Genomic DNA, 26481 nt, shown 5'->3' with positions numbered 1-26481 from the left:
CAAATAAAGTGGATTAAACAGCTTTGCCTGTTGCTCATACAGCCCTGGCTTTGTATGCCGTCAGCTCCTTGTGACGCCCCTGGCAACACATAAACCATTAATGCTCTTTACTCGCGTGCACGCCAACCAAATTCATCATACATATTATATGGCATTGCAGCATTCACATATTCATTACTGCTGATTGCATATAATAAATGTGGAGAAAGCACTCTGCCTCAGTTAATTGTGACGTGCTACTGCTGGGGTAGTATGAAATTAAACAATTACTCACCAGCCTGGAATCTATTCACAGCATAATCCTTATAGAAAAACACGTTATTTTAAAAGAGCTGAGGATTTAGCATCTAAAAACGCCTGGATGAATCTTACTCTTCTACGTCACTCTGCAGGTTCAGTTACAGGAAGCACGAAACGAGGCACCTTCTCTTATGCCACGTACCATATGTGGGGATATTTGAGGCTCGTGTAAGGACGTGCGTTGGCAGCATGTCCGTGAAACTCTCGATACTTCAATATCTCAGAAACACCAGAGGGAATTTCTTCAAATTTGGCACAAACATCCACTTGGACTACAAACTAATTAGGAGTTTGGTGGACAAAGAGGACTGAGTGCACTCATTTTAAAAGGCAGTTGAGGGGATTCAGTTTCCTGGGAGCCTTCCTTTAGAGGTCTACCAGGCAACGACCCAGGTCTTAGTGGAGGGATTTCTATCTCCCAGCTGACCCTAACACAGCTCCTACGGACAAGATGGTTTGGAGAGTTTAGAATTAAATGGCAACATGTTTCTAAACAGCTTGGTGTCATGAGCTCACATATCAGCAACATGTCAGGTTGCACGTCTTAATGAAACTTTTGGAGGTCAGCAGCTTTAACTTAGCCTCATTTAAGACTTTTAAGTCTTACACAAAACTCTAAAATGCGCAGAATTGAGTGCTTGGAGCATCACAAAAGAAATGGCTGAACCATCCACAGGTTTTCTAAATTACAAGTTTTGAACTTGTGGTGGCTTGGATTAACCCTGTCTAGGTTAATCCTCCTATGGGCAACATAGTATCCACTTGTCACTCACCGGTCACTGAGTGATGGTCAGCAAATCACAGTGTGAGTTTCCTGCTTCAGAAACAAACAGGTCAGGGTATAGTAGCTTCAGCCATAGTTTTTACTGTCAATGGTTCCGCTTCAGCCACTTTTTAGCACTTCTGCTTCATTTCGCAGGTTGGCTTGAGATGGAGTGCTATACATGATTGTGTAATATTATATTAGTCCCCATACTCAACCAGTATTTCACAAATCTATCCAACAAGGCTCACTGGGGAGAAAAAGGCATGTAAGCACAACAGCATATGAAACACACAGTTCATTTTGTGAAGAGCATTGTTTCTGTAGCATGGCTGCCTCTGAAGCTACAGGGGAGGAGCAGCTGCTACTAGCAGAGCTGAGCAGGACGGGCAGTTAGATCTCAAGTGATTTCTGCTTCTTGCAACAAAACTGCAGATGATTGGGTTGTTACACAGCAGGTAGGCTTTAGCAACTGCAAGGGGGAGCACCAGGGTTGACAAAAAACAAATCAAATCACTCTTTAGGTAATTGAGTACAAACAGGTTAATGCTGTTTGATGTGTGGTCTTGAAAGACCAGACCGGCATGAGGCAATCTTCAAAGCCTTCTTCTGTTTTTTCTTCAAGTATGTGATGGAATCAAATGTATAGAGGAGAGAGAGAGAGAGAGAGAGAGAGAGGTGAGACAGGGGGTCGATAAATAAAACAAGACTCGAGGAAGAGTTATGAGAGAGTACTGTCAAAAAGGCACCGTCAGAATGTGTGAAAGAAAAAGAAGATTGAATACAAGGATAGAGAACGAGATGGAAATTTGAGGGAACGAAAGATGAGGTCAGGATGGAAAATAGACTAATAAAGAGAGAGGAGATGAAACTGAGGAAGAAGAAAGATGTGATGGGTGAGTGGTTGCAGTGGTGGACATGAAATCTAATGAGGATCTCGCAGCATGTTCAAACCCTGCAGACACTAAAAGAATCTCTTAGTGTTTGTTTATCTGTAAACCTCAGAGGAGTGCATTCAACATGAAACATCAGAAACTTAGATGTGTCAAAGGCAATTTACTCTGATACTTGAATAAAGTTGGCTGAGATGGTAAATGACTGGTACTTATGCTCAAAAGCACCAACAGTGGCAGAAGTGGATCCCGGCCCGCTCGGCCACCTGAGCCACTGTGTTAGCTACAAGTTAACCTCTGAAAATACTAGATCCCCACAGTGATGCAACTAAAACGAGTGAAAATACCACAATTAACCTTCAACTGACTCTGCTAGCTTTCAGCCAGTGAACCCTATTGAACCCTATTGTCCAGAAATATAAAGAAACAGAAGGATTCAGCTGGGTTTTATGTGCAGGGTTGGACCATTCATTTAAGCTTGTAGATGCTGTTTGGTTAGATTTAGACACCAAATGTTTTGTTCACAGCATACATGTAAAACAATACTACTGTTCTCAATCTGCAACAAGTATCATTTATTATCCATCCATCCATCCATCTATCTTCAACCTTATCTGGGGCTGGGTGGCGGGGGCAGCAGTCTAAGCAGGGAGCCCAGACTTCCCTCTCACCAGACACTTCCTCCAGCTCTTCCAGGGGAATCCCTAAGGCGTTCCCAGGCCAGCCAAGAGACATAGTCTCTCTACACTGGGTCTTCCCCGGGGTCTCCTCCCAGTGGGACATTCCTGTCATGTCCCACTGGGAGGAGACCCCGGGGGTATATTATTATTCAGGCCCTATTTTTTCTAATTGTAATAAAGAAATTGGAATAACCTTAGCATGCTTAGGCAGCAATCACTTTTTTAAAGACACATTTAAGTTTCAGATAAAGGAACCAGTAGTGTGAAAAGGCTCTGTTTAGAATTCTATGTGGATAAATAATATTTGACTTTAACTATGCTCTGATCCGAGGTTGTATTATTTGTTGTTAGCATTGTTACAAATGTCAATGCGACACTGAATGTGGTTTTCTTTCTCTTTGGCATTCTATAGAGGCTGAGGGACTCACGCCCAACCCTACCCAGTTCACACCCTTCTGCTTTGTTGAGAGACTGAATTTGCAATTAGTGCAGATTTATGACTTGGGCAGTCTGTGGCAAATGAGACAGAAGAACAGAAAGAACAAAAAGCGGCCTAACATTATTATAATGTATACATATACTCAGATATACATTACATGGATCCATCATACATGAAGCTCTGCTGCAGAGAACAGATGGAAGTAGAACTGCAGCCTATACTTTTATGTTATGGATTATAGTTGTAATTAAAGTGTTCTAGATGGAAGGACCGTACTGCATACCATTAACCAGACGCCTCACACTAGGAATTAATTGAAAGAGAAGTGGATACCGACAATGACGGAGAGTCGGTCAGTGTTCACAATTATACATCCAGTAGGATAGAACCAAAGTGAGAGACAATTAGCAGAACTAACACAGAGGAAAGACATGATGGACACGGCAGAAGTTAGGCAAACTAATGATTGACAGAGTGAAATGGATGGAAGAGAGACACAGAATCACTTTTGGGTTGATAGAGAAATGGGTTAGGAGGAGTTCTAGCTCCTCAGAGCAACACTGAGGGAAATGCTAATATTTAAAGGAGGAAAAGTGATCGGTCCCACCTGGGCCTGGGCTGTAATAGGCCGCTGCATAATGCATGCAACTCAATGAGCACACAGTAAGGGCCGAGGTTTTAATTTAAGTCCTCTGCTCTGTCAGTATCTATTAGAAACAAGCTCTCTGGCTATCCCTCTGTTGACACTATGGGCATAATTATCCTGCTGGAGGACGGTGAGTAGAAAGCTCTGCTTCGCTTGCTCTTTCGCAGCATTATGCTGGAGGCCGGCGATTTCCAACCATTCTCACCCTCTGGGATCTCTGGCTACGTGCACATGATGAAGACACAACGCTGCATGGCTGAGTGCCTCTTACCAGGCTAATCCACACAAAAACATGTTTACCGTTTCATCTTCAGCAGCACTGATCTTTTTTATTGTGACGTGAACTTCCAAAATGTAATTATGTTCTGCTGTTTGCACCCAAATACCAGCAAAGAACATAGTACTTCTAAAGTTTATTTTGAAAGGAGTATGTTGAGTTTAAAGATTTGAAAAAAGAATATACTTTAATATTATATTACATATTATATTATATATATTGATAAAATACTTTGGGAAGTCAGAAGCGAACTGTTTGATAGTTTGATCATCCTGTTGGAATCTGGTTTTGTTTGTCCATTGTCCAGCTTTCTGTGTGTGAGGGCACTGAAAGTGTCCAAGGGGGCTTGTAGTCCACTCACCATTAAGTCGGTCGTGCCCTGACATGCCTACGTGTCCCTAGGCAGATTGGGCTTTGCTCCCAGTCCAAAGTACTTTGACTATAGTGGCTGTATAAATACAGACCATTTACCCACTGTGTTACTTACTATAGTGAAAGTAAAGGAGTTAAGAAGGCAGAGAAACTTGAGACAGATTGAAGTTTTGCTTGTTAAATGTATTTAATGCAGTGGATGGATGTGTTTAATCTAAGCAGCATTTAAATTCACCACTAGAGGGCGCTGAATAAAATGCTCCATTAGTTTTGAGTCAGTTGAGTTGATAACGCATGTTCGTTATTTATTTTCATGAATAAATCCTTGCTTATATTCCTTACTGTAGAAGTGAAGATGAACACTGAGCGCAGAGAGTGTTACACACTAGTAAACTATCACTGTCTCCAGCCTTTTTTGTGCTGCAACGCTTTATGCTAAAAAGTGCTTAAGTAGCTGCTGGAGAGCATGTGATTTATGTGTGTGTGAATGGCAGGGAGAGGGACACAGATAGGCTGTCAAAATGATTAATTCCCTGTTTGCATGACCCCGCGCTCACCTCTGTCTCTTTCCATCTCCTCTCAGTCTCTCTACCTCTCCACTTTTTCAGCCTCCTGACTTGTTCTTTCTATCCCCGCTCTCTGATACACTCCTCCCTAATCACTACCTCCTTTCAGTCTTTAGATTTTTTCCCATTTGGTCAACTTTTGACATCCATCCTGTCATTGGAGTCAATCTGATTGGATCCTCTTTTCTCCCCTGTGATCTCTCTCTCCTCCATCTCATTTATAAAGTGAAGAAACTCCTGAAGATCAGTGTTGATCTTCTATAAGCAGATTTAAGTCTTCTAACACCCATCTGAACTCTTGGTGAAGTCTACATCTTTAAAAGTGATGGTAAGACTCAATTGTTGTCCTTTAAAAATAGCACCTGTGATCATGGCCGGGTGAATATCCTGAGGGATTTGGAAGCAAAATATCTCACCGAGAGCTTTTCCTGACTCTGACAAGTATTATTTCCCCTGAAACCAAACCAGTACTCAAGAGATGAAATGATTACTTGATAAGAAAATCCACTGTCTCCAATTTTGATAATGGATGAATTGTCATCCAGGTCATGAAGTATCCAAGTTCTGCCTTTCAGCCAATACCCACTGCATGTCACATTTACAGATTTTTAGCTCTTCTCGAATCATTTTACACCCAAAACCTAGAAGCACACATAAAAACCGGTCTTATAAGTGTGAGTTATCTATGAACTCCTGCTTTGAGTGCAAGATCGAGCGTCATCACATACTCGGGTACTCAGATGCTCTTCAAAGCAGACTAAAAATCAGACTAAATGGTTGATGCAAATTTAACACAGTCACTAATTACAAACACGGGGAAGGGTGCAATTTGTCTCCTGGCCTTGAAGCTGAAGCACAGCTCTGGATGGCATTATTTAATGTCATGTTAAAATTAAAAGATGTTTAATAAGGATGTCCAAATTGTCTCTTGGTTAGTTGGTTAGAGATCATTGTCACTGATCAAATACTGTTTGAACGCAGTGAGTGTGAGTGTGTGCCTGTGAGTACTGGTGTCAGCAGAAGAGATGGGTATGACTAATGAAGTAATGACTTTAACAACAACAAACACACAGATGCAGACTGTCCAGTATGTTGGCCCTGAAATGAAGATCTGAAGTCCCCAGTGACAAATATTAAATAAAAGTTATTTTGTTATGTATGCAAGGTACATTTGTAACATCCAACCTGGGAGCAGAGGTGGAATTCAAGCCCACCACCCAGTTCTTTAAACTTACATTATTAGATTCCCCAGAACAATATTAAATCAGTCAATCAGGAACTCATAAATGGCATGAGTCCATCAATACCACCAGTGATCATCATCATCCTCATCATCATCATCATCATCATCATCATCAAAAACTGATCCAACAGCAGAGAAAAGCTGCTAAGATGTTGTCTATTATTATCATTATATAGTAAAGATATTTGTTCTAAGTAATGATGATGAAACGTGCATATTTTAGGCACAAACATTGAAATAAATGAATATTCATTCATGCCATGTTTATTTCGTTCCAAGGCTTTTTTAAGCCTTCAGGCTTTGTGCATTTTCTCACTGCTGATATCTGATACTATCAAAAACCAGTAAACCCAGTTCCCATCCAAATGTCAATGTTCATTGGACGCTGCTTCTTTATTAACTTAGAGAGGATCTAATAAGGAAGTCGCGTTCAGCTGCCTTTAAGTTAAGCAGGTTAAATGCCTGCTCTACTCCTGTGTTCACATACTGAAGGGTGCTTATGTTGCCGTTTGTTTGGTCAAGGATCGAGTGTTCCTCGGGGAAACTGACGTCTGTGCACACCCTGTAGAGAAAGTTAGCATCTAGTCTGCCTACACTCAAACATGACGGGATTTACCTACATTTTAAATTGACATCAGAGCGAATGGTGTTAAGGTCTAGTATATATACAATTTAACAACCAACCAGGATGATAATCTGCTCAATAAGCTATTTTGGAACCAGGCCTCTGGTCTTTGATATGTTATGTACCAGCAGAAAGGATTTTTACATCAACTCAGTGCTTGTTTCTAGACACCACAGCTTGCAGTACATAATCTATGCATGACACAAATGACTATACTGTATCCATATAACAACACACACTAATGAAAGTTCACTCTCTATTAAATATAAGTACTCAACAGGAGTATCAGAGTATTTATTTTCTGACATGCCAAACGTACAGGTTTAGTAGCTGACTTTCTACAGTAATTGGTGTTGGTATCTATATAAATGTGTGAAAACAGTGAGTGTTTACTGTAAAGATGCATGTAAAGGCTGTCCGTGAAATTCCAAGCAACAAAGAAATCTGCTGCTGACAGCGGGAGCCAACGCAGCCAATCTGCTGTGCAACAGCTTCTGAGGAACCTCGCTTACAAGAAGCTAGAGAGGCCGAGAGAAAAGGCTGGCCCAGATAACTGGATATTACACAGGCACTCTACTACACACAAAGTCAAAGGCGGTCAGCTTGGTTTTTGACTCGTTAACCTGCACGCACACCCACAAGCAAACCGGGCTCGTACAAACACACGTGCTCACATTTACCCTCGATCCTTTGATTGAATTTTTTCACACACAAACACAGAATCACCGTACACATGCTTTCCATCTCTCCCTCCTCTCAGTATACTCCCAAACACACACTCACCAGGACAGATGGCCATGCTATGTGCTCTCACTCAGCAGATGCACAAGAGCATTAATCATGAAACGAGACTCAGAGGATTTAACTGCAGCTTCCTGTAGAGAACCCTGCTTCATTTTGTCTTGACCATCAGAGAGAAGCCTGCCTTCTCATATGACTTTAATGTAAAGATGCCACATAAAAACCAATTTCATAGCTGTTGAGTGTTGGTGAGGAGAAATGCAGAATTAAAAAAATACAAACATTATAAATTAGAAAATATTGTGTAGCTCAGACGGTAACAATGCCCCAGTTAGCTGTATTCTCCCCACCAGGTGCAGCCACAGTCAAATATATACACACACTGGGATCAAGGGTTGGCAGCATCACAGTTCACCCGTAATTATGCGTAAGTTTAAGTCCGAAAATTAAATACTTAAATAATTACAACGTGAATTTGTGTGAACGCTTTATATCAACACGGAATGGTGTAGAACACTTTTTAGGTATGCTTCTCTGTGGACTGTAGTGGATCGATTCTTAGTTAATGTTTTTTCAGCTTTGGCTTTTCAAAATATCAATTCACACTAAACAGCCCCATCAAGAAGTAACTCAACATATTCTGGCATCCTGGTGGCAGTTGTTTCTTTCGTTCTCCAGGTAACATGAGTCCACTAATCGTCATAGCAACCTGCTACGGACTGGGTGATTTCACGGTGCTCAAGTACGGCAAGACGGTCGACTAGCAGCGTGCTGAATGTTTTCATTATCAGACAGAGTGGAGGGCGTTGTGGAGGCTCAGATGAAACACCTGTGGCAGTCTATAGTAGCCGCATAGGTGCTGTTCACTCCTGGCAGAGCTCCTACCTGGGTCATCTGGCCAGAAGTTAAAGCAATGACCTTTGTGTCCAGCCATGAAAAATTTGTACTAAAATCCCACAACCAGCAAATCAGCTTCATCCAGAGCTGGATGGGATATTTTGTCACTAAATCGGCTACGTGTCGCAGCACTTGGCAAGATATATTGATGTTATTCATCTATAATTTTTCTACAGAAGACTGCTGAGGATTGATTGATTGTTGATAGGTTATGTATTATTACTGTGGTAGGGTTTTGTATAATAGGCTACAACACTTTCTTTTTTTTTTTTATTTAAAGTTTTATTAAGTTTTATGAAATATATACAAATGAACATAGGGTCACAATACAACAGTTAGTCTACACCAAAAACAAAACCTATCTCTGACATGCCATATAACAAACTTAACTTAATGGGCTGGAAGCAATCCAGTCCATTAAGTGAAATGCAAGAGAGCCTCTAATTCCAGTGTTTTTATCAGTCTTTGCATATTTCCAAAAATGTTCCCAAGGACACGTCCTTTCCTCCATGTTGTCCTTTAGTCTACAAAGCATAGACTCATAGGATGCTGTCTCCACCATTGCATCCATCCAGTCCAGACTGCTGTTTTCCAGTGTCTGATTACTCTTGAAGCTGTAACTAGGCCCACCATAATAACAGAAAATATTCCTTTTGATACTGTTGATAGTTGAGATCTGTCCCCTATCAGACACATAACAGGAGTAAGGGGGGTTTTTAAACCAGACCACCCCACCAACCCTCAGGAAGTCCACCACTTTTAACCTAGAATTGGCTACAACACTTTCTTAAAAAATCCACCACAAGCACGGTGGAGGAGGCTTCTCCTTAGTTGAAGCTGCTGGGTTTCTCTGCAGACCATGTAAGATGATTTCCCACCCTGAAAGGCTGATCACTGTTTACAGGATAATCAGCAGTTCCTGAGGTGAATCCTAAGAGGTCTGTAACCATTGAGGAGACCTGGGTCCACCTCTTCCAACCAGACACCAACCCAAAACGTAGAAACACCAGTTTCTGGTTCTGAAGAAATCAAATTCATAATGTGACAAACACAGTGTGCCTTTAAGATCACAGTCTACAGAAGCAGTTTATCAAGCTAAATGCAGCAGTATACAGTTACTTGAAATACAGATGATCTTTGTCACAGAACTCAAATCTTGGAGGACATTATTTCCACACAATAAATGGAAGAAAACACCTCTCACAGAGCTAAAACCACCCACACACCCGAGCTCTAGACATGCTGGGAAAGCCAGAGAACACGGTTTCACAGTTCATCAAGCAGTTCTGAGAAAATCCTACATGACTTTCCCATAATACATCTGGCCTGGCATCCACAAAAGAATAGAAAATTCTGACCTACTATTAAATAAGAAAGCACACGACCTGCAATAAAACATCTGTGGCTAAAGCCATCCCGCAGGACTGGTCCAGTTAAGCCCAGTGTGGTTAAATCAACATGGATTGCGGATTTGACGCATGGCTGGATTAAGGCCCCCTCGGAGCCCAACCGCGCACACGTCTGAGACAGAGTTTGGATGCTGAGGCCCGGGGGAGCCGAAGGTGCTAAGAGTTTTTACACTGTTGAAGCTGCAGGCTGGTGTTGTGCAGAGGGAAGAACACATTGTATTGTCCCTTTTTATTACAGCATCATTTTCAAGACTTATACACAAAGCTGGTTTCTGATGCCAAGTGCAAATTTGATACACCTGCATTTTACCTGAGTACGTCCATTTTAGATGACTTCACTACATTCCTGCAGGAAATGCTGCTTCATATTATTGTGAAACATGTGAGTGCTGCTTCATGCTCATCCCTCATCCCAATTTAGAAGAAAATCAACATTACAAATATTTGTCATCTAAAGGAAGACGCTGCAGACAGTGACTCCACCAGCTGTCCCCATCCCTCACTCTTCATCAGCATGAATCTCAGCTGTAGTGGACTTTTCCTTCAATCCATAAGCTTGTATAAGTAACTGCAGCAATCTGTGGCAAACTTACATAAAATGTACTAAATGTCATTTACTAACAATAAGCATATGTCGTGAGATATTCTTATTATAAGTTTTAATCACTCACACAAAGAACCCAGACATTTAAATTGTTCTATTTTAGTCACATATTAAACCATGAAGAGAAGTGCACAAACACAAACCTCATGCAAATGTGTTTCAAATGAGCTCTGCCAGTGTTTCAGTAATCCAGATATTTCATTAGCCTGGGCGACCTACATTCCCCGGTGGTTTGGATTAACAGAGCCTGAGCTTCTACTGTTGCTCATCTGATCTCATACCATCCTCGGCTGAACTGCGGCGGCCATGATTAGTGGTTGACACTGCTCTCTCTCTCTCGGGGAATAACAGAGTGCGCACTTCTTAGCCCTTATAACAATGAGCTAGTCTCACGGGGAATTACAGGGACAGACCTCCTGAAGAGGCCATGGATGGGGCTAATGTTCCCTCCAGGATCCTCTGTGGCCTGCGGGGCACTGTTAGCCCCGGGAAAATACAAACAAACAAAACATAAGGGTGCTAATTAGTATGTAACAAAGATAACAAAGCAACTTAATGCTCGCGCAACATTGAAATTACTCTGGGCTCATTATGTCCTGATTTTATAGGAAGTAACTGAAAAGGCAATTTACAGTTGGTTTTTAAGCTTACAGGAGTTTGATTTTAGAACTTGAGGAATAATAAGCTCTCACATGAGAAGCTGGGGATAATGTACAGCAGCAGCTGAATGGCTGAGTGGCCTGTCCTTGTCATTTAATAGCTGTAAAATAGAGCTTTTTTGTGTGTGTAACCATCTGTAATCTTTTTTAAAACTGACATAAAGGGGCACTAAAGATCATTTCACTGAATATGGAGGCATGGAGTGTATGTATTGTAATGGACTGAAGGTATCGAGTTCTCTTGTTGCAGTGTCTAATGCAGTGTCTTATGTCAGTGAAGGCATCGTAACAAAGACAGTTAAGGACAGGAGTCATACTTGTTACTTATGCCTTATTGTTGCCTTGTTTATTCACTATTACAGAGAAAGTGTACAGCCGTAGTGTTTAACAGCGTCCTTCCACTGAGACATATATTATTTTGAATTATTTCTATGTTTACATTAATCCTCTGCAGCGTTGCAGTAATACTGTACTGAAACTGCATTTTCTTTCATTATTGTGTATTTTTCTAAAACCATTCCACTGACATCTTTGGCCATACAGAAGAGCAATCACTGCACTGTATGTGGGAATCAGATTCAGTACAGTGTAGGCAGAGCTGACGTGAGGTTAGCAGTCAGAGGACTGCACGGACCAGATAAGCTATGACCTTCCAAAGCTTCTCTGTAGGAACTGTGCATGTCTGAGATACTCTCAGTTCCCAGGGACTGATGGCATGTTTACACCAACAATCTGTGCCCTGAAATTAACCATTGGTGTTGAATTCTTGGTACATCCTTCTATCAAAGATCAACCTTAAAAGTTGACGTTTTAAAAGAGTGTCCGTACAATCAAGTGGATTGACAGCTACAGAAGATTTGGAAGATAATATCTGGGTTAAAGAATAAACTTTTTACCAATCAACATATTTGTTGTATTCCTCCTTTGAGGCTCCATACAAAACCTGAGATGTGATGAATTTTCAAACAGTTTCTGAGAGGTTAGACATGACCTACAGTCCTCATCATATCAAACATGAGGCAGCCTCAGCCATATTTTGAAGGAACACTGAATCTGGATGATGGACCTCTATTAAGGGAACATTAAAAAGTAATAGCAACGCACTGTGTTGTTCTTTGCCAAGATCAAAGCAGCCTGCGGTGATCAAATTTTCATAAACACATGATGTTGTGTAATAATGATTTATGACTGATTCAGATGGAGGATTTTCTTCTAAATCAAAGGAAGATGTAGCATTATGGCGAAATGTACCTTCAGTTTGAAGTCTGACTCACTTTCAGGATAAGATTATTAAAAATGATGGACTGCAGCAATTTTGCATGTTCCACTAAGAGCGATCATTCAGTGAGAATGAATGCAGTGAACTGCTTTCAAGGGAACAGTGAAAACTGAAGGATGGAGATGCCAGATGGATAATTTACTCTTGAAGCAGGAAAAGCTTTGCAAATGATTGAATATTGTAGTTTATCAGCATTAATTTATGTTTAATCTCTTAGGACATGCTGGATACAGTGTTAGGTATTAAGAAGAGCTGTTAACAGGGTAGTTGAAGGTCTCCTTAAAGTGACACAGACATGCCGAGTTGCGTTCAGTCAGATGATCATTCTGTGTTGAACATATACTCTACGTCACTGCGAGCTTGTTTATGTTACTGTGTCTTGGTCGTGTAGGCAACGTCATCTAAATACAGCCAATAACAACAATATACTCCTGATTCCCAAAATGAGTCCGGGATGTGATGCACTACATGAGGAGAAGCTGTGTTTCTGCTGTGAATCAGGGCGCTTTAGAGAGGATTTTTTTCCTATAAAGATTAACTGTGGTTTCTGTGTAAAGGGCTGAAATTGTAATGCCTTGCCTGAGCCAAGCGCAGTCAAATGCAGCTGGGAATTTTAAAGAAATGGATATGGATGAAAAACTCAGTCTGTGTCAGACAGAAGTTCCTCAGCGTCTTGATTTAAAGACTCTGTCCTGTCTCTTTGTGATAAATTAAACCTCAGCTGTCAGAGAAGGACGGTCATGCTTGCACCGTGTCCTGTGATGAGCACTCGTCACTCAGGATCATTAAGGGAGGGTTTTTTTTACGTGAAAGGGGTCAGTTCTCACCTTGCGCCCTCCCGTGTTGAGCCTGAGAGGGGTGAGGTAGGGGTCGAAGATCATATGACTGGTTTCGATATCAATGGGGGACTGCCTCTTCCCGATGGCGCACAGGTTCCAGGCTGAGTTCACCAGACCCCAGAAGGATGGGACTGTTGAAAGATGAAAAAGAGAGTAAATTAGTGTGTGTGTGTGTGTGTGTGTGTTTTGTAAGATCAAAATGTAAAAACAGAGCAGTGAACTGATGAGCTTCATTACGATGGAGCAGGAGACATGAGGGAGGTTGGGGAGATTTGAATTTACATACGGCTTAAAATCTGACTAAAAAAGAACTTCCATTAAAGTTTCCAGGTTATTATCTGCTAGTACAACTAAGGTGGGGGAATACACTTTAATAAAGTCTGTCTGGAAGTTCTCCCACTAGATTTCATTGTGTATAATCTACAGTGATAGTGTGAATCAGTGAAGAGCCCAGGGGCCAAATCAACGGGTCTTTGACCCCAGATTAAAGCTGAATTTTGAATAAACCCAATACACAAATCAAACTCTGTTTGTTGTGCACTGCAGAACAAGTTAAAGTACTGTTGATGATGTACTTGTATGTTCAGCTAAACTGTGCTAACAGCCACTTTTCATGCAGCTAATCACATTTTATTTGGGACAGCACCATTAGCCCAGCCCATCACTGTGAAAACATAACATGTGACATCGATATTACAGTCTCTGAAAAAGCAACATTTGTGAGTATTTCTCTGGCAGCATCTCCACATGTCCATGATGGCAGGGACTTGCAACTATGGTAGCTGAAAATGGCGACCGCCGTCATGAATTCACATGTTTAAAGCCATCTTTGCCAAACCTCTTACCCTAATGCCTAAACCTAGCCAGTATTTTTAATGTGTAAACCCAAACATGAGTGACTTACAGTGTCAGGGGCACTCTAACTCTGGGCTCCTGAGCGGTCTGCTTCACTGCCTGTACCTACACCACCCCCACCATCCTAAGCTTTTGCATCTGTCTCATGATCGGAGGAACTCAGGCAATACGACCACATGTTCCGTTAGAATAAACATCACCATGTGTCGTATCTAGGGGACCTATCATCAACCAAATGTGGCATCTTCATGAGGTTGTGCAGACTAAAACTTAGCAAGTATCCGAAAACTTATCCAAACAACACCAGCAGGCAAAAGGTCTAAAAATACTGCAGCTGTGTTGCACTCAGAAATCAAGTGTCTCCTGGGTGAAAGTCCTGCGACCCCTGCCCTACACCAGAAGTTTTCCAAAACACTTTATGTGCTTTTTGTACAGCTTAATGTGGCAGAGTTATTCACTACACAAAGCGGCATCCCATGATACAAAGTAACCTGACTACACATCTATATCTGACCAAGATTCCACTTAGAACCATCTGGATGTCTTCCTAGGATTCGATCTGTTAAAGTGACTGGATGAGCCATCAGTTAGTTAATGTCTTAAATGAGTTAACTTCAACCAATCAGCCAACCATTAATTATCAAAGAGGAAACACAACAAGCTGCTGAGGATGTCTTAGAGCTAGCAGTTAGCATGTCAGCGGTTCATTTTTATTGTCTTCATTAAAAAGCACATAAAAAACAGGAAACGCTTCCTCACAGGATCCTGACTCATCCAGATCACCAGCATTTAAAGTAGTATGGTGAAGAAATTTGATCCCAACCTAAACTAAGCCAAGGTTCACCTAGTCTGGGTTAAACCGTTGGCCTTCAATGCGACCATCAGTGCTGCAGAACTGTCTGCAGAAAGTCTATATTAAATGACGTCATTTTACACACAGCTCTGTTTAACCCAAGCTGTGTGCAAGATCAGATCCCGAGGGCTCACTCTCCACCACCAGCTGGTCATTTGCCTTCACATGATTACCGACTTCTTCCATCCAGCTGCACTGAAACCTCAGAAACGGGATTGGACAGGAATGTCGAGGCAGAACGTCATCCTAAAAGGCAGCCAGATGTGAGCCGCATAAGTTGAGGACGAACATACACAACGGACCCTCTTCTTTTTACACATGGACACAAAGAGAAGAAGCACACACACACACACACAGATGAAAGGGTTTATCACTGGCTAAACTGTCATAATGCTTGTCAGAGACAGGCTTAATGACAACTCCGAGTGTGAAACAGCTGTCATTATGATCAAAAACTAATCAACAGATGTCAGCTTAGACTCCGCTCCATGCAGTTTTTTTTAAATACTTGACAGATTCGAACTTGTCATCCATAAAATTTACATTTGAAAATGTAGAGCTTTTTTTTTCTTCTTCAGGTATGTGCCAATATTTTCATTCACACACATTGATTCCCAGCTGCTCTCTCTCCACGCCTCTCTCTTGCAGTATATTCAGAAAATGAGTGGAGCGACAGATGTGGCAGCTCTGACCTGCAGAGTGCAATCCTGACCCCCCACCCCCCCTGCTCAGCACACAGCCACATGGCAACACACCCAGTTGTGTGTGTGTGTGTAGATAGGTCTGTGTGTGAGTGCTAGTGTAAAATCAAATAGGAAGTAAAATGTGTATCTTGCCATATGTGAGATTTAAATAGGTGGTAGCAGACTTGCAGTTTCATTGAAAGCATGTAGGCTGTGATCTGTGTCAGTTTGCCCGTGTGATTAAGTCTTCCTGAACTTGCTATGATGTAAATACACATTTACACTACGGCTTATTGTTCTGCTGAGGATTTAAACTGTGAAATTACAGAACAGTATGTAGTAGAGTCACAGTAATCCAGCACCCAGGACGTCACAGCACACAGTGTTCGCTTCCCTGATGAGCACCTGCTCAGGATCCCTGTAGAAAACGCTGCACTCTCTCACTAAAGGCTTCCCTCATGTTTTGCAGTATCAACTCTGACACATGGGAAAACTTGGCCTTAAACCGCTGTGCATAGCAGGATGGGTCTGCTCTGGTGGCGCTGCCTTAGAAGATTAAAGAGCCACCAGGAACAAAAGAATCCACCACCGTCCCAAGACTGTCCCAGCTCCACCCCTGCCCTAAAAAACAACTCGGCAAGACATTCAGTTAGGATGCAACAACAACAACCACTAGGTAAGAAGCCATTTGAGTGGCATGGGAGTGTCCACCCTCACGTGGCCATTCAAGGAACTGCACTTCATTTCTTAGCTTCAGAACGTTCCACTTATTTAAGCCTGGGTTTAAATTACAGTAGGAGCAGAGAGATTGCTGGAAACCAAGGTGTTAAATTTGGTTAAAATGGTTCTACATTCCAAATCTGTCACTAAAATAAGAAAATAAAATTATAGTGAAGAAGTGACTGCTGTAGAGTGGACCTGCCAAGACACAGATTGCATTCAGAGATTGCACATTTGATGTTGTTGTTTTCATCCACTAGTGAAAATCGTTTCCTTCAATGAGGTAAACATGGTGAGGTCTGTGACAGAATGTGAATAGGCGCGACAAAAATGTCTGTATTTGGATCGTTGAAATAGAAGATGATGGTTCTGTACTTCTAGTGAACTGCAGCTAATAAAATTCAATGTCAGTGATTCTATTAAAGTCCTGGAAACCATCCAGTGCTGTCACATCCCATTAGGTCAGCATTTACACAGAAAGATTGTTCAGGTACAATCAAATGGAGGAGAAAGAGTGAGGGGCACAAGGAGATGGACTGAGACAGAGGAAGGGGGCAGAGAGAGGAAACCCAGAGGACTCAGTGTGCTTATTAATATTAATAAATCAGAGGTGTAAATGGTGAGGAGAAAAGACAGAGAGTGATAAACGCTGCATGTCATGGTGCACCCTGAGGAAACTCCGGCAGAAACCTCTGCTACATCACTTGGCTGTTGTCTTACCAAGAGACGTCATTGCCAGACTGGGTAACGTTAGCTGCTGGATGCTAGCGCTGCTTGCAGTCTCCTGGTTTCCCTTCATTGATTGCTGGACGAAGATAATAACGTAATGCACACGCAGATGGAAAGTTCTGGCTGCATCGTCCTTCTTCAGCATCTCCAAGCTACAGACAGAGCCAGGATCCCAGGCCACGACCACCTGACACGGACTGACCTCATCTGGACAAGGACCAGCCCACGCACAATTACCCAAAAGCTGGACAGCCAACAATCAATCTGTAAAGATGGCCATGACACAATAAGGCCCCGTTCACACTGGAGAAAGTCATTCCAGCTAGAGTAGGATTGTATCTGGATAGTCTTTAAACTGGATACGTTCAGACCTATTTTCAAATCTAATCTGACACAAGCGTGTCCGCACTCAATCCGGCTCACACCTAAGCCACATTTGAGCCAATCACACCTCGAACCCGGCTGCATCCAGTTTGATTTCAGCCGGATTTGAGGTGTTCACACTCATCTGGATACATCTGGATGCGGCCCTAATCCCGCTTTAGCCAGATTTATTTCCCCAGTGTGAACGGGGTATACCAATCCAGTTAACCAAACTGTTGTTCCTTCATTAACATTTCAATCCCCCATACACCATCCTGCTGCCCCAAAAACTCACTAGGGCACCAAATATAGATTAATCCATCACAAAAATAGCCCCCTGACAAATGCCCTATTTCCTCCTCTTTGAGTTTATTAAAACTTTCAGCACCGAGCTGTTTAGGAAATCACTTTCCTCTAACTTAAACAGATTTATGTACAGAGGTTAAGTCCACTGCAACACCACTTTCTGTGGACTAATGGCTGCTTGAATACATGTGAACATCAGCCCCACTGCCAGGCTAAAGAAGGGTTGCAGTCAGTTAATTAAAACCAGCAGTTAGTTAGCTTATTTTGTTCCGTTCAGGCTAAGGTAAGCCAACAGGACATATCAAAAAAGCCAAATAAAGTTTTAAATGTAGGTTTCTTTGCTGCAGCAGTGGATTTTTTGGAGTCTGTGCTGTGCCACCTGGCATGAAACTTCAAATTCTAAAAATCCTTTCTCAGATTCAAACAGCAGAGAAGTGAAAAATGTGACAGAAGCTTTGAATAAGTGAGGAGAAGAGATTAGCTCTAAGAGAGCTGGAACGATAGCTGCTGTTTTGACTGGACTTTAGAAGGTTGAGCCGCTATCAGACAGCCAAGAGTGAAGGCCTGCTGTGTGTGGATGACTGGGAGAGCCTAACAGTTGGTGTGGGAAATCACAAGCTGGGATAAAGTGTGAAGCTGGACCACGTCCCGTTTGTTTGGGGATGATGCTTTAAAAAAACAAACAGTGTGCCGCTGTGCACGTTGGCTCATCGAGTCAAATTAAGAATGACCCACCTCACTCAGAAACAGAGTTTCTTCACTTCCAGAACTGATGTGCATCACCACAAGGTAACAAAGCCTGCAGCGCTCACATTAACCTTTCTTGTTCTTTATAAAAGCCATTTATCCTCTGAAATGATTTCATTATCAGCCTCTGCTTCAGTGGAAGCCATAACAGAAGTCCCTTATCAGACAACCGTTGTGTGTTAATGCTGCCGCATCCACAGCGCACACACACACACACACTTTCCTCTAAAAACTTGGGATGTGCTTATTGGCTCCCTTTATCTATATTTCGGTCCTTTGCTGCTCTGTAAACATGCTCACTCACCTCATAAATAAATGCATCTGACTTGATTTAGACAAAGAAAAGTTCACCTTAAAAAATGCACGGATTCTCTTCTAAGCCTGGACAAGCACTTAGTTGCTTTATCAAACAAATTAAAGTACTGACCGACCTAATGTGTTATACCATAAGTATAAGGGCCAAATGTAGTTCAGACGGCCTCTGAAGAAGGACCAGTTTATCACATTGAGGGCTACGTCACATAAAAAATGTTCATTATATTCAGAGATAAATCACCTGTCAGATCAATATCAGTCCAAAGGTTAATATTAGATCCATGACTTGTTCTATAAAAAATGGCTACATTTTTGTGACCAAAAGTAAATGGACACCACTTTAGCATACAGCTAGTCCGTTTTGCTGCAGTCTGTTTTGTCCTAACAATGTTCCAGACTAAATATGTAATAGTTACATTAATTGACTGTGTTGGTGTAATATTTCAACATGGCAAAAAAACTTTTACTAAAACTGTTTAATGGGCTAGACAGGAACATATTGAAATTCAAACATGGTGGCTGGGTGTCCACATATTTTTGTCCATATAGTGTAAATAAAACCAAAGACTGACTCATGAACTTGATGTGTCCACAGTCCTAGCAACACCTCTTGCGCCTGAGTATGACAACATTCCCTGCTGAAATGATTGGAAGTAAGCTCTACATATCGGTGTCATCGAGTCAACCATTAGTACCCTACACACCAGACATTAGCCCAGCTCACAGCTTAAGAGGATGCTAACCCATAATGCCTGGTCACTGTGACATATGTGTACTGTATCCACTGTGTTCTGTACACGGGATTTCCTCCAAAGCAGTGACACGAATGTATGGTGCTGTTAGCAGGAGGTGCTTCCACTGGAAGGATACAGATATCAGTCCCAAACTGCATCATGTGTCAGTGGCAGAACATAACATGATCAAAAGATCATGTTACTGAAGGCACTACAGATAAGTGGATATAAGATTCTTTTACAGGCATTAATATTTACAGCAAGAGCACTGCTGTGACTCTCCTATGTTTGGGCTACATCAGAATCAGAATCGTGTTTATTGCCATGTAAGTGAAGGGGGTTCACATTACTAGGAATTTGCCTTAGTGATTGGTGCATACATAAAAACATATAATAATTAACATGAAACAAGATAGAACTAAGATAAAATTAAGGTAAATAAGGTCAAGTAAACAAGGTAAACTAAAAGTAAGGCTATAAATGACATAACAGACATACAATGAACAGAACATAAGATGAGTGGCGGTTGTAATGGCAAACATAGACCCTTATATGAACGTTTGTATCCTGTATATTGCGTCCAGAAGTAAATATGATATGAAAGCATTTTCTTTTAATTCTTAGTTCAATTGACTCTTCTGAGACCAGGTTAGAGCACCAAGGTCAAACTGAGTGTTGTTAAATGAGTCTGGCCTACAGAGGATTTCCCATTTGTGTCACGTTTGTTATACAGAAGCATCTGCAATGCTGTCCTTGGAAAGTGTTTAAAAAGAGCAGGAACTTTCCAAAGAATATTTGGCAGGTGATTGGATGAAGCATCTGTCTATCACAAGCTAACTTACTGGTGGAGGAAGTACTGAAGCTTGGTACTTAAATAAAAGTACAAATACCCAGTTTAATATATAAAGTAAAAGTAGAAGTGCTACATTAGCAATACTACTTAAGTGAAAGTCTTAAGTACTTTTAAAATGTACTTAAAGATAAGATAAGATAAAACTTTATTAATCCCGAAGGAAATTCTTGTGCCAGAGGTATCAAGTTGCATTAAATGCAGTTAAGTACAGAGTATAAGAGTATAAGTGTCACTATAATCCAAAAATAAGAGTACAGTACGCAGTATGAGCACAATATATGATACATGGATACAATATGGAGATGTAAGGTGCTAAGTAAGCATAAATATAGACAAGTGGAGGGAATGACAGTGATGCCTGACATGATTCTCCCTACAGAAAGGGGAGGAGTTATACAGTCTGATGGCCACTGGCAGGAAGGACCTCCTGTGGCGTTCTGTGCTGCTCCTCGTAGTCTCAGTCTACTGCTGAATGTGCTCCTGTAGGACAGCAGTGTGTCGTGCAGGGGGTGAGACGTGTTGTTACGAATACTGAGGAGTTTCCTCAGTATCCTCCTCTCTGTCACCTCCACCACAAGTATTAAAAGTAAAAGTACTCACACCGTGATGTAGGCAGAGCGACAATGACATTAATATCAAGTAAAGATATTCAGAATGGTGTGTTTTAGGCAAAAAAGACCTATAAGTTGAACTTTATGGGTTTCAACGATCCTCAGTCAGTTTCTATATTTCCTCTCTGGTGATTTCTTTAAAATATATATCAGTTTAGGTTAGCTTGTAAAAGATGAAAAGATGATTCCCCCAATCATCCAAGAACTCCTAAATTTGCCTGTCCCTTTCTAGGGCGTCTAGTACAGTTAGATTACTTTTAAAGAGGACTGGGTGTCCCCTTTTTCCATACAACGAAATGCTAAGCTAACTAGCTTTTAATCTGAGTTAAAACTGTTCCTTTAGAGTCAAAATATGGTTGATGGTATGATTAGTTCAAACAAACCTGCTCTTTGCACATCATGCTCATGCATAAGTGTGTTTTCCCTGCACACTTCAAACACATTGAAGGTTGGATTTTTTATTGGCAGCAGTTGTCTATGGAAAATGTACTGTATAATAATGCAATGAAAATAAAATGCCTTGCTGCATTCAAACACTGATGTAACTCCACTGTAATCCATGTTGTGTCCTTTCCCTCTTACTGCCTGTTCATCTGCTTCCTCTGAGCTTCTGCACCTTGCTCACAGATTTTCTTTTCCTCTGAGTGGGTGAAAGAAGGCAAAGAAGACACAAGTGTGACAGACCCACACAGGACATGAGCAGCCAGACATGGATATCGAGCCTCCTGACACATACAGTGTATGTGTGAAAGCCGCATATTCACCGAGCAGCTCTATCAGAGATGTCTGACTGGTCCCACATTCATCCTGCAGCATGACAACGAGTTCAAATGTACAGCCAGGGTCCAACTATCTTCAATGACAAGGAGACCAGATGGTCTGGCCCCCAGAGAGCCCTGATCTCAAAAATCACAGTCAGCCTGGGATTATAGGAGGAGACAGAAGATACTGAGACAGCCGGAATCCACAGAGTTCTCCGATATTCTGAACAACCTACCTGCCAACTAACCTGAAAAACAAGTGTTCAGCTGTGCCTAGGAGAGTTGGTGCTATTTGAAAAGGTAGAGTGCTCACAGCCAATATTGATTTAGGTGTTTTTAGTCTTTACTACACAATTTGAGGCATATTTTTAAAGCACCGCTGCCTTTTAATGCTGTAAACACTTGCAGAGCAACAACCCATGGTTATTTTTGCAAGCAGCTTATAGGTACGTTATATTGTGACCTTTCGTGGCTGGGTGGGACAGCATACCATACTTAAAGACGCGCCTGGCTGACCCCAAATAAACATAACCAGCTGTTTTTCAAAGGTGATCCCAATATGTCCCCCTGTAGGTTTTATAAAGTACCAGTCGGAAATTAGATCAAAACAGGTTTTTGTACCAGTCTCTATCATGTTTTATTTTTTCTCACTTTGGATGTCTATTCGGATTGACTCACTATTGGAGTCAGCCTCAAGTGGCCATTTGTGGAATTGCAGCTTTCCATTTGTCAGTGCAGTTCAGTTCATTTTTCAGCCCTGAATCGGTGCACAAGATTGTAGCACAGATTATCATCAACTCAGACCCTTCACATGGATAGCAGGAAGATGAATTCCATGACAAGACCACAAAGAAAAAAGTGCAAATATGTTCATTTATTTTTAGTTTATGAACAGGCGTAACAGAACAGTATGTTACTTTCTACAACACCCAGAACGCTTTGCAATCTATTCCTTCTGATGTGTCGCCCCAGTCTGATGCTTTAGATAGGCTTGACACTGACCTTTGTGGAAGTGGGCCTACAAACCGTCAGGAAGTACAGACTGTAGATTCTGCATGGAGGAAAGTGAGAGACACTACACAAAAGCTAGATACAGTATGTGCACATTTTATCGTGCCAGAATGTCATGAACTATTCAAATAGTGTGTCTGTGTGTGTGTGTGTGTGTGTAAAGCAGGTGCAGTTTGGTGCATCTCTGACCCAGTGTGTGCATGTTCAGCATAAACAAGACCCAGAAAACTCTTCTGATGATTTGCCTGTGACTTGAGTTACGTTTAAATAAACATTTGTTTGCATAGTAAGTGAGGGCAAATCTGGAGTTGAGCAATAAATGCAACTAGATTCATGGCAGGAGACTGTGGGATGTTGCTGGCAGGGCCCCGAAGAAAAGTGTCTTTGTGAAGAAAACAAATGATCTGGAGCGTTATTGGACGTAGATTTGTTTCACTCTGATTATTCCCAGCTTGCCACAGACATCCACCAGGACTCAGCTGGAAGGATTAGGTTTCCTGTCTTTTCCAGGCAGCAGTTTGAAAAATAGCAGTCAAAACTGGGGCAACTTAGTACCTTTTGAACCTATGAGTCTGACTGTCAACACAACAGACGGGCACCAGAGGAAAGGGATTTTACCTCCTAAAGTTTCTACAACAAATATAGGTCAGATTCCCATTGTGGGACTAATAAAGGTATTCCTAATCTTAATCTTAATCTTAAAATATACCACTTACATGTTTTCAGCCAGACAGGTCCATTCAGAGGCATCCAGAGAGCTAAGCTATGGGTGGACGACATGGTTAACCATCAGCGTTATAGAATGGTTTCTGTCACCTTTCATGGCCGTAAGTCTAATATTTTTGAGATGAAGCATAAAATCCTGCTATTAGTGTTTTTACCAAAGCTTCACTTGAAACCTCTTTTTATTCGTACCTTACACTCTTTTTTATTTATACTGGACCCAGTCGACTCCCTGTCTGTCTCAGCTTCGCATCTGACTTTCTGACACAGACATTTAAAAATAACATTGTCTTGGGCGAATTAAGCGTGAATTAATTTGGGGTTGCTGTGTGTCATGCAGTAATTTTATATTCTTAAGAATATATAAGGCAGGAGAATGATGTGGGTGGAGTGGGTGCTAGTGCGGATTGTTGAAGGCTAGCAGATAGAGCTATGAGGGGTTCCACCACAGATAGTAGAAAAAGACAAGGCCACAGATACAGTGCCTTGCGAAAGTATTTGGCCCCCTTGAACTTTGTGACCTTTTGCCACATTTCAGGCTTCAAACATAAAGATATAAAACTGTAATTTTTTTTGTGAAGAATCAACAACAAGTGGGACACAATCATGAAGTGGAACGAAATTTATTGGATATTTCAAACTTTTTTAACAAATAAAAAACAGAAAAGTTGGGCGTGCAAAATTATTCAGCCCCTTTACTTTCAGTGCAGCAAACTCTCTCCAGAAGTTCAGTGAGGATCTCTGAATGATCCAATGTTGACCTAAATGACTAATGATGATAAATGGAATCCACCTGTGTGTAATCAAGTCTCCTTATAAATGCACCTGCACTGTGATAGTCTCAGAGGTCCGTTTAAAGCACAGAGAGCGTCATGAAGAACAAGGAACACACCAGGCAGGTCCGAGATACTGTTGTGGAGAAGTTTAAAGCTGGATTTGGATACAAAAAGATTTCCCAAGCTTTAAACATCCCAAGGAGCACTGTGCAAGCGATAATATTGAAATGGAAGGAGTATCAGACCACTGCAAATCTACCAAGACCTGGCCGTCCCACTAAACTTTCAGCTCATACAAGGAGAAGACTGATCAGAGATGAAGCCAAGAGGCCCATGATCACTCTGGATGAACTGCAGAGATCCACAGCTGAGGTGGGAGACTCTGTCCATAGGACAACAATCAGTCGTGTACTGCACAAATCTGGCCTTTATGGAAGAGTGGCAAGAAGAAAGCCATTTCTTAAAGATATCCATAAAAAGTGTCGTTTAAAGTTTGCCACAAGCCACCTGGGAGACACACCAAATATGTCGAAAAAGGTGCTCTGGTCAGATGAAACCAAAATCGAACTTTTTGGCAACAATGCAAAACGTTATGTTTGGCGTAAAAGCAACACAGCTCATCACCCTCAACACACCATCCCCACTGTCTAACATGGCGGTGGCAGCATCATGGTTTGGGCCTGCTTTTCTTCAGCAGGGACAGGGAAGATGGTTAAAATTGATGGGAAGATGGATGGAGCCAAATACAGGACCATTCTGGAAGAAAACCTGATGGAGTCTGCAAAAGACCTGAGACTGGGACGGAGATTTGTCTTCCAACAAGACAATGATCCAAAACATAAAGCAAAATCTACAATGGAATGGTTCACAAATAAACATATCCAGGTGTTAGAATGGCCAAGTCAAAGTCCAGACCTGAATCCAATCGAGAATCTGTGGAAAGATCTGAAAACTGCTGTTCACAAACGCTCTCCATCCAACCTCACTGAGCTCGAGCTGTTTTGCAAGGAGGAATGGGCAAAAATTCCAGTTTCTCGATGTGCAAGACTGATAGAGACATACCCAAAGCGACTTACAGCTGTAATCGCAGCAAAAGGTGGCGCTACAAAGTATTAACTTAAGGGGGCTGAATAATTTTGCACGCCCAATTTTTCTGTTTTTTTATTTGTTAAAAAAGTTTGAAATATCCAATAAATTTCGTTCCACTTCATGATTGTGTCCCACTTGTTGTTGATTCTTCACAAAAACTTACAGTTTTATATCTTTATGTTTGAAGCCTGAAATGTGGCAAAAGGTCACAAAGTTCAAGGGGGCCAAATACTTTCGCAAGGCACTGTACATTTATGTCATCCACCGATTTGTGGAGTATCTGTTGACAGTTTTACTTTTTTGACCTTTGCTACCTTTTCATTGGTGCCAGAAATGATCATATTTGGAAGAGGGGGTGGAGCCTGAGAGCAGAGCAGTAGCTAATGAATCAAGCGGCAAACAGAGACATTTATAAGATAGACAACTTTTCAGGTTTGCCCATAAAAATGTGGCCAAAATATTTGGTTTAGTTTAGCGGGTCAAAAGGTGTTCTACTCATCTCCTTTGACGGGGAGGGAAAAAGGTCACGATCAAATTTTAAATACTCACGTTCTGCATAATAGTGGAATATTAGTGTACATTTAAACCCTTAACAATCCCTTTGTGCTGCTTAGTCAGTCACAGGTTGGAGTCCTCCAAAATTACATATTATCTTTACTTTTTGCCATTTTTCTTTTTATCCTCCAAATCTGCACTATCCAATTAAGCAGAAACATTCCCTCCAACACACAAACAAAAAAACTGGGGAAGGATAATCCTGAGATAACAAGAAGCTTTCAAGCTAGAAGCAAGATGTCATCTCAGTAAAATAATGTCTCTTGAACTAATTATGTATCCAAAATGGCTGTCCCGGGCCAAATTAAAGATCAGAGCGCTGGGGGAGCATTCAGACTGATGCAATGACCCCAAAAGAAATCGAAAACGTTCCTCCCTGTCAATCACCAGCTTGCATCAGCTCGGCTAATTTGAGGAAGTTTCTTCAGAACAATATAGAACTTTCAGCAAAAGTCTTATGCCCTCATTACTTCCAATATCTTTAGAGTTTGACCCAAAACTTGAGAAGTGCTACTCAGGAAATCTGCTTCCCAAGATGATTTTAGAGACTTTGTTCCATTTCGTC

At 41.5% G+C, this 26481-nt stretch overlaps 1 protein-coding gene across 2 annotated transcripts in view; it reads right to left on the bottom strand.

The window, feature by feature from the left end:
* Nucleotides 1-26481, bottom strand: part of LOC114431306 (carbonic anhydrase-related protein 10-like) — a 55943-nt gene that overhangs the window by 11436 nt on the left and 18026 nt on the right. For both annotated transcript variants that reach the window (XM_028398894.1, XM_028398893.1), the window contains exon 3: nucleotides 13221-13363. In XM_028398894.1, the coding sequence (XP_028254695.1) occupies nucleotides 13221-13363 (143 nt within the window). The remainder of the gene's footprint in view (nucleotides 1-13220; nucleotides 13364-26481) is intronic.

Source organism: Parambassis ranga, unplaced genomic scaffold (genome assembly GCF_900634625.1).
Source record: "Parambassis ranga unplaced genomic scaffold, fParRan2.1 scaffold_66_arrow_ctg1, whole genome shotgun sequence".
Lineage (NCBI taxonomy): Eukaryota > Metazoa > Chordata > Actinopteri > Ambassidae > Parambassis > Parambassis ranga.
Note: the sequence above shows the minus strand (reverse complement) of the source record. Positions and strands in the feature narration are given on the sequence as shown.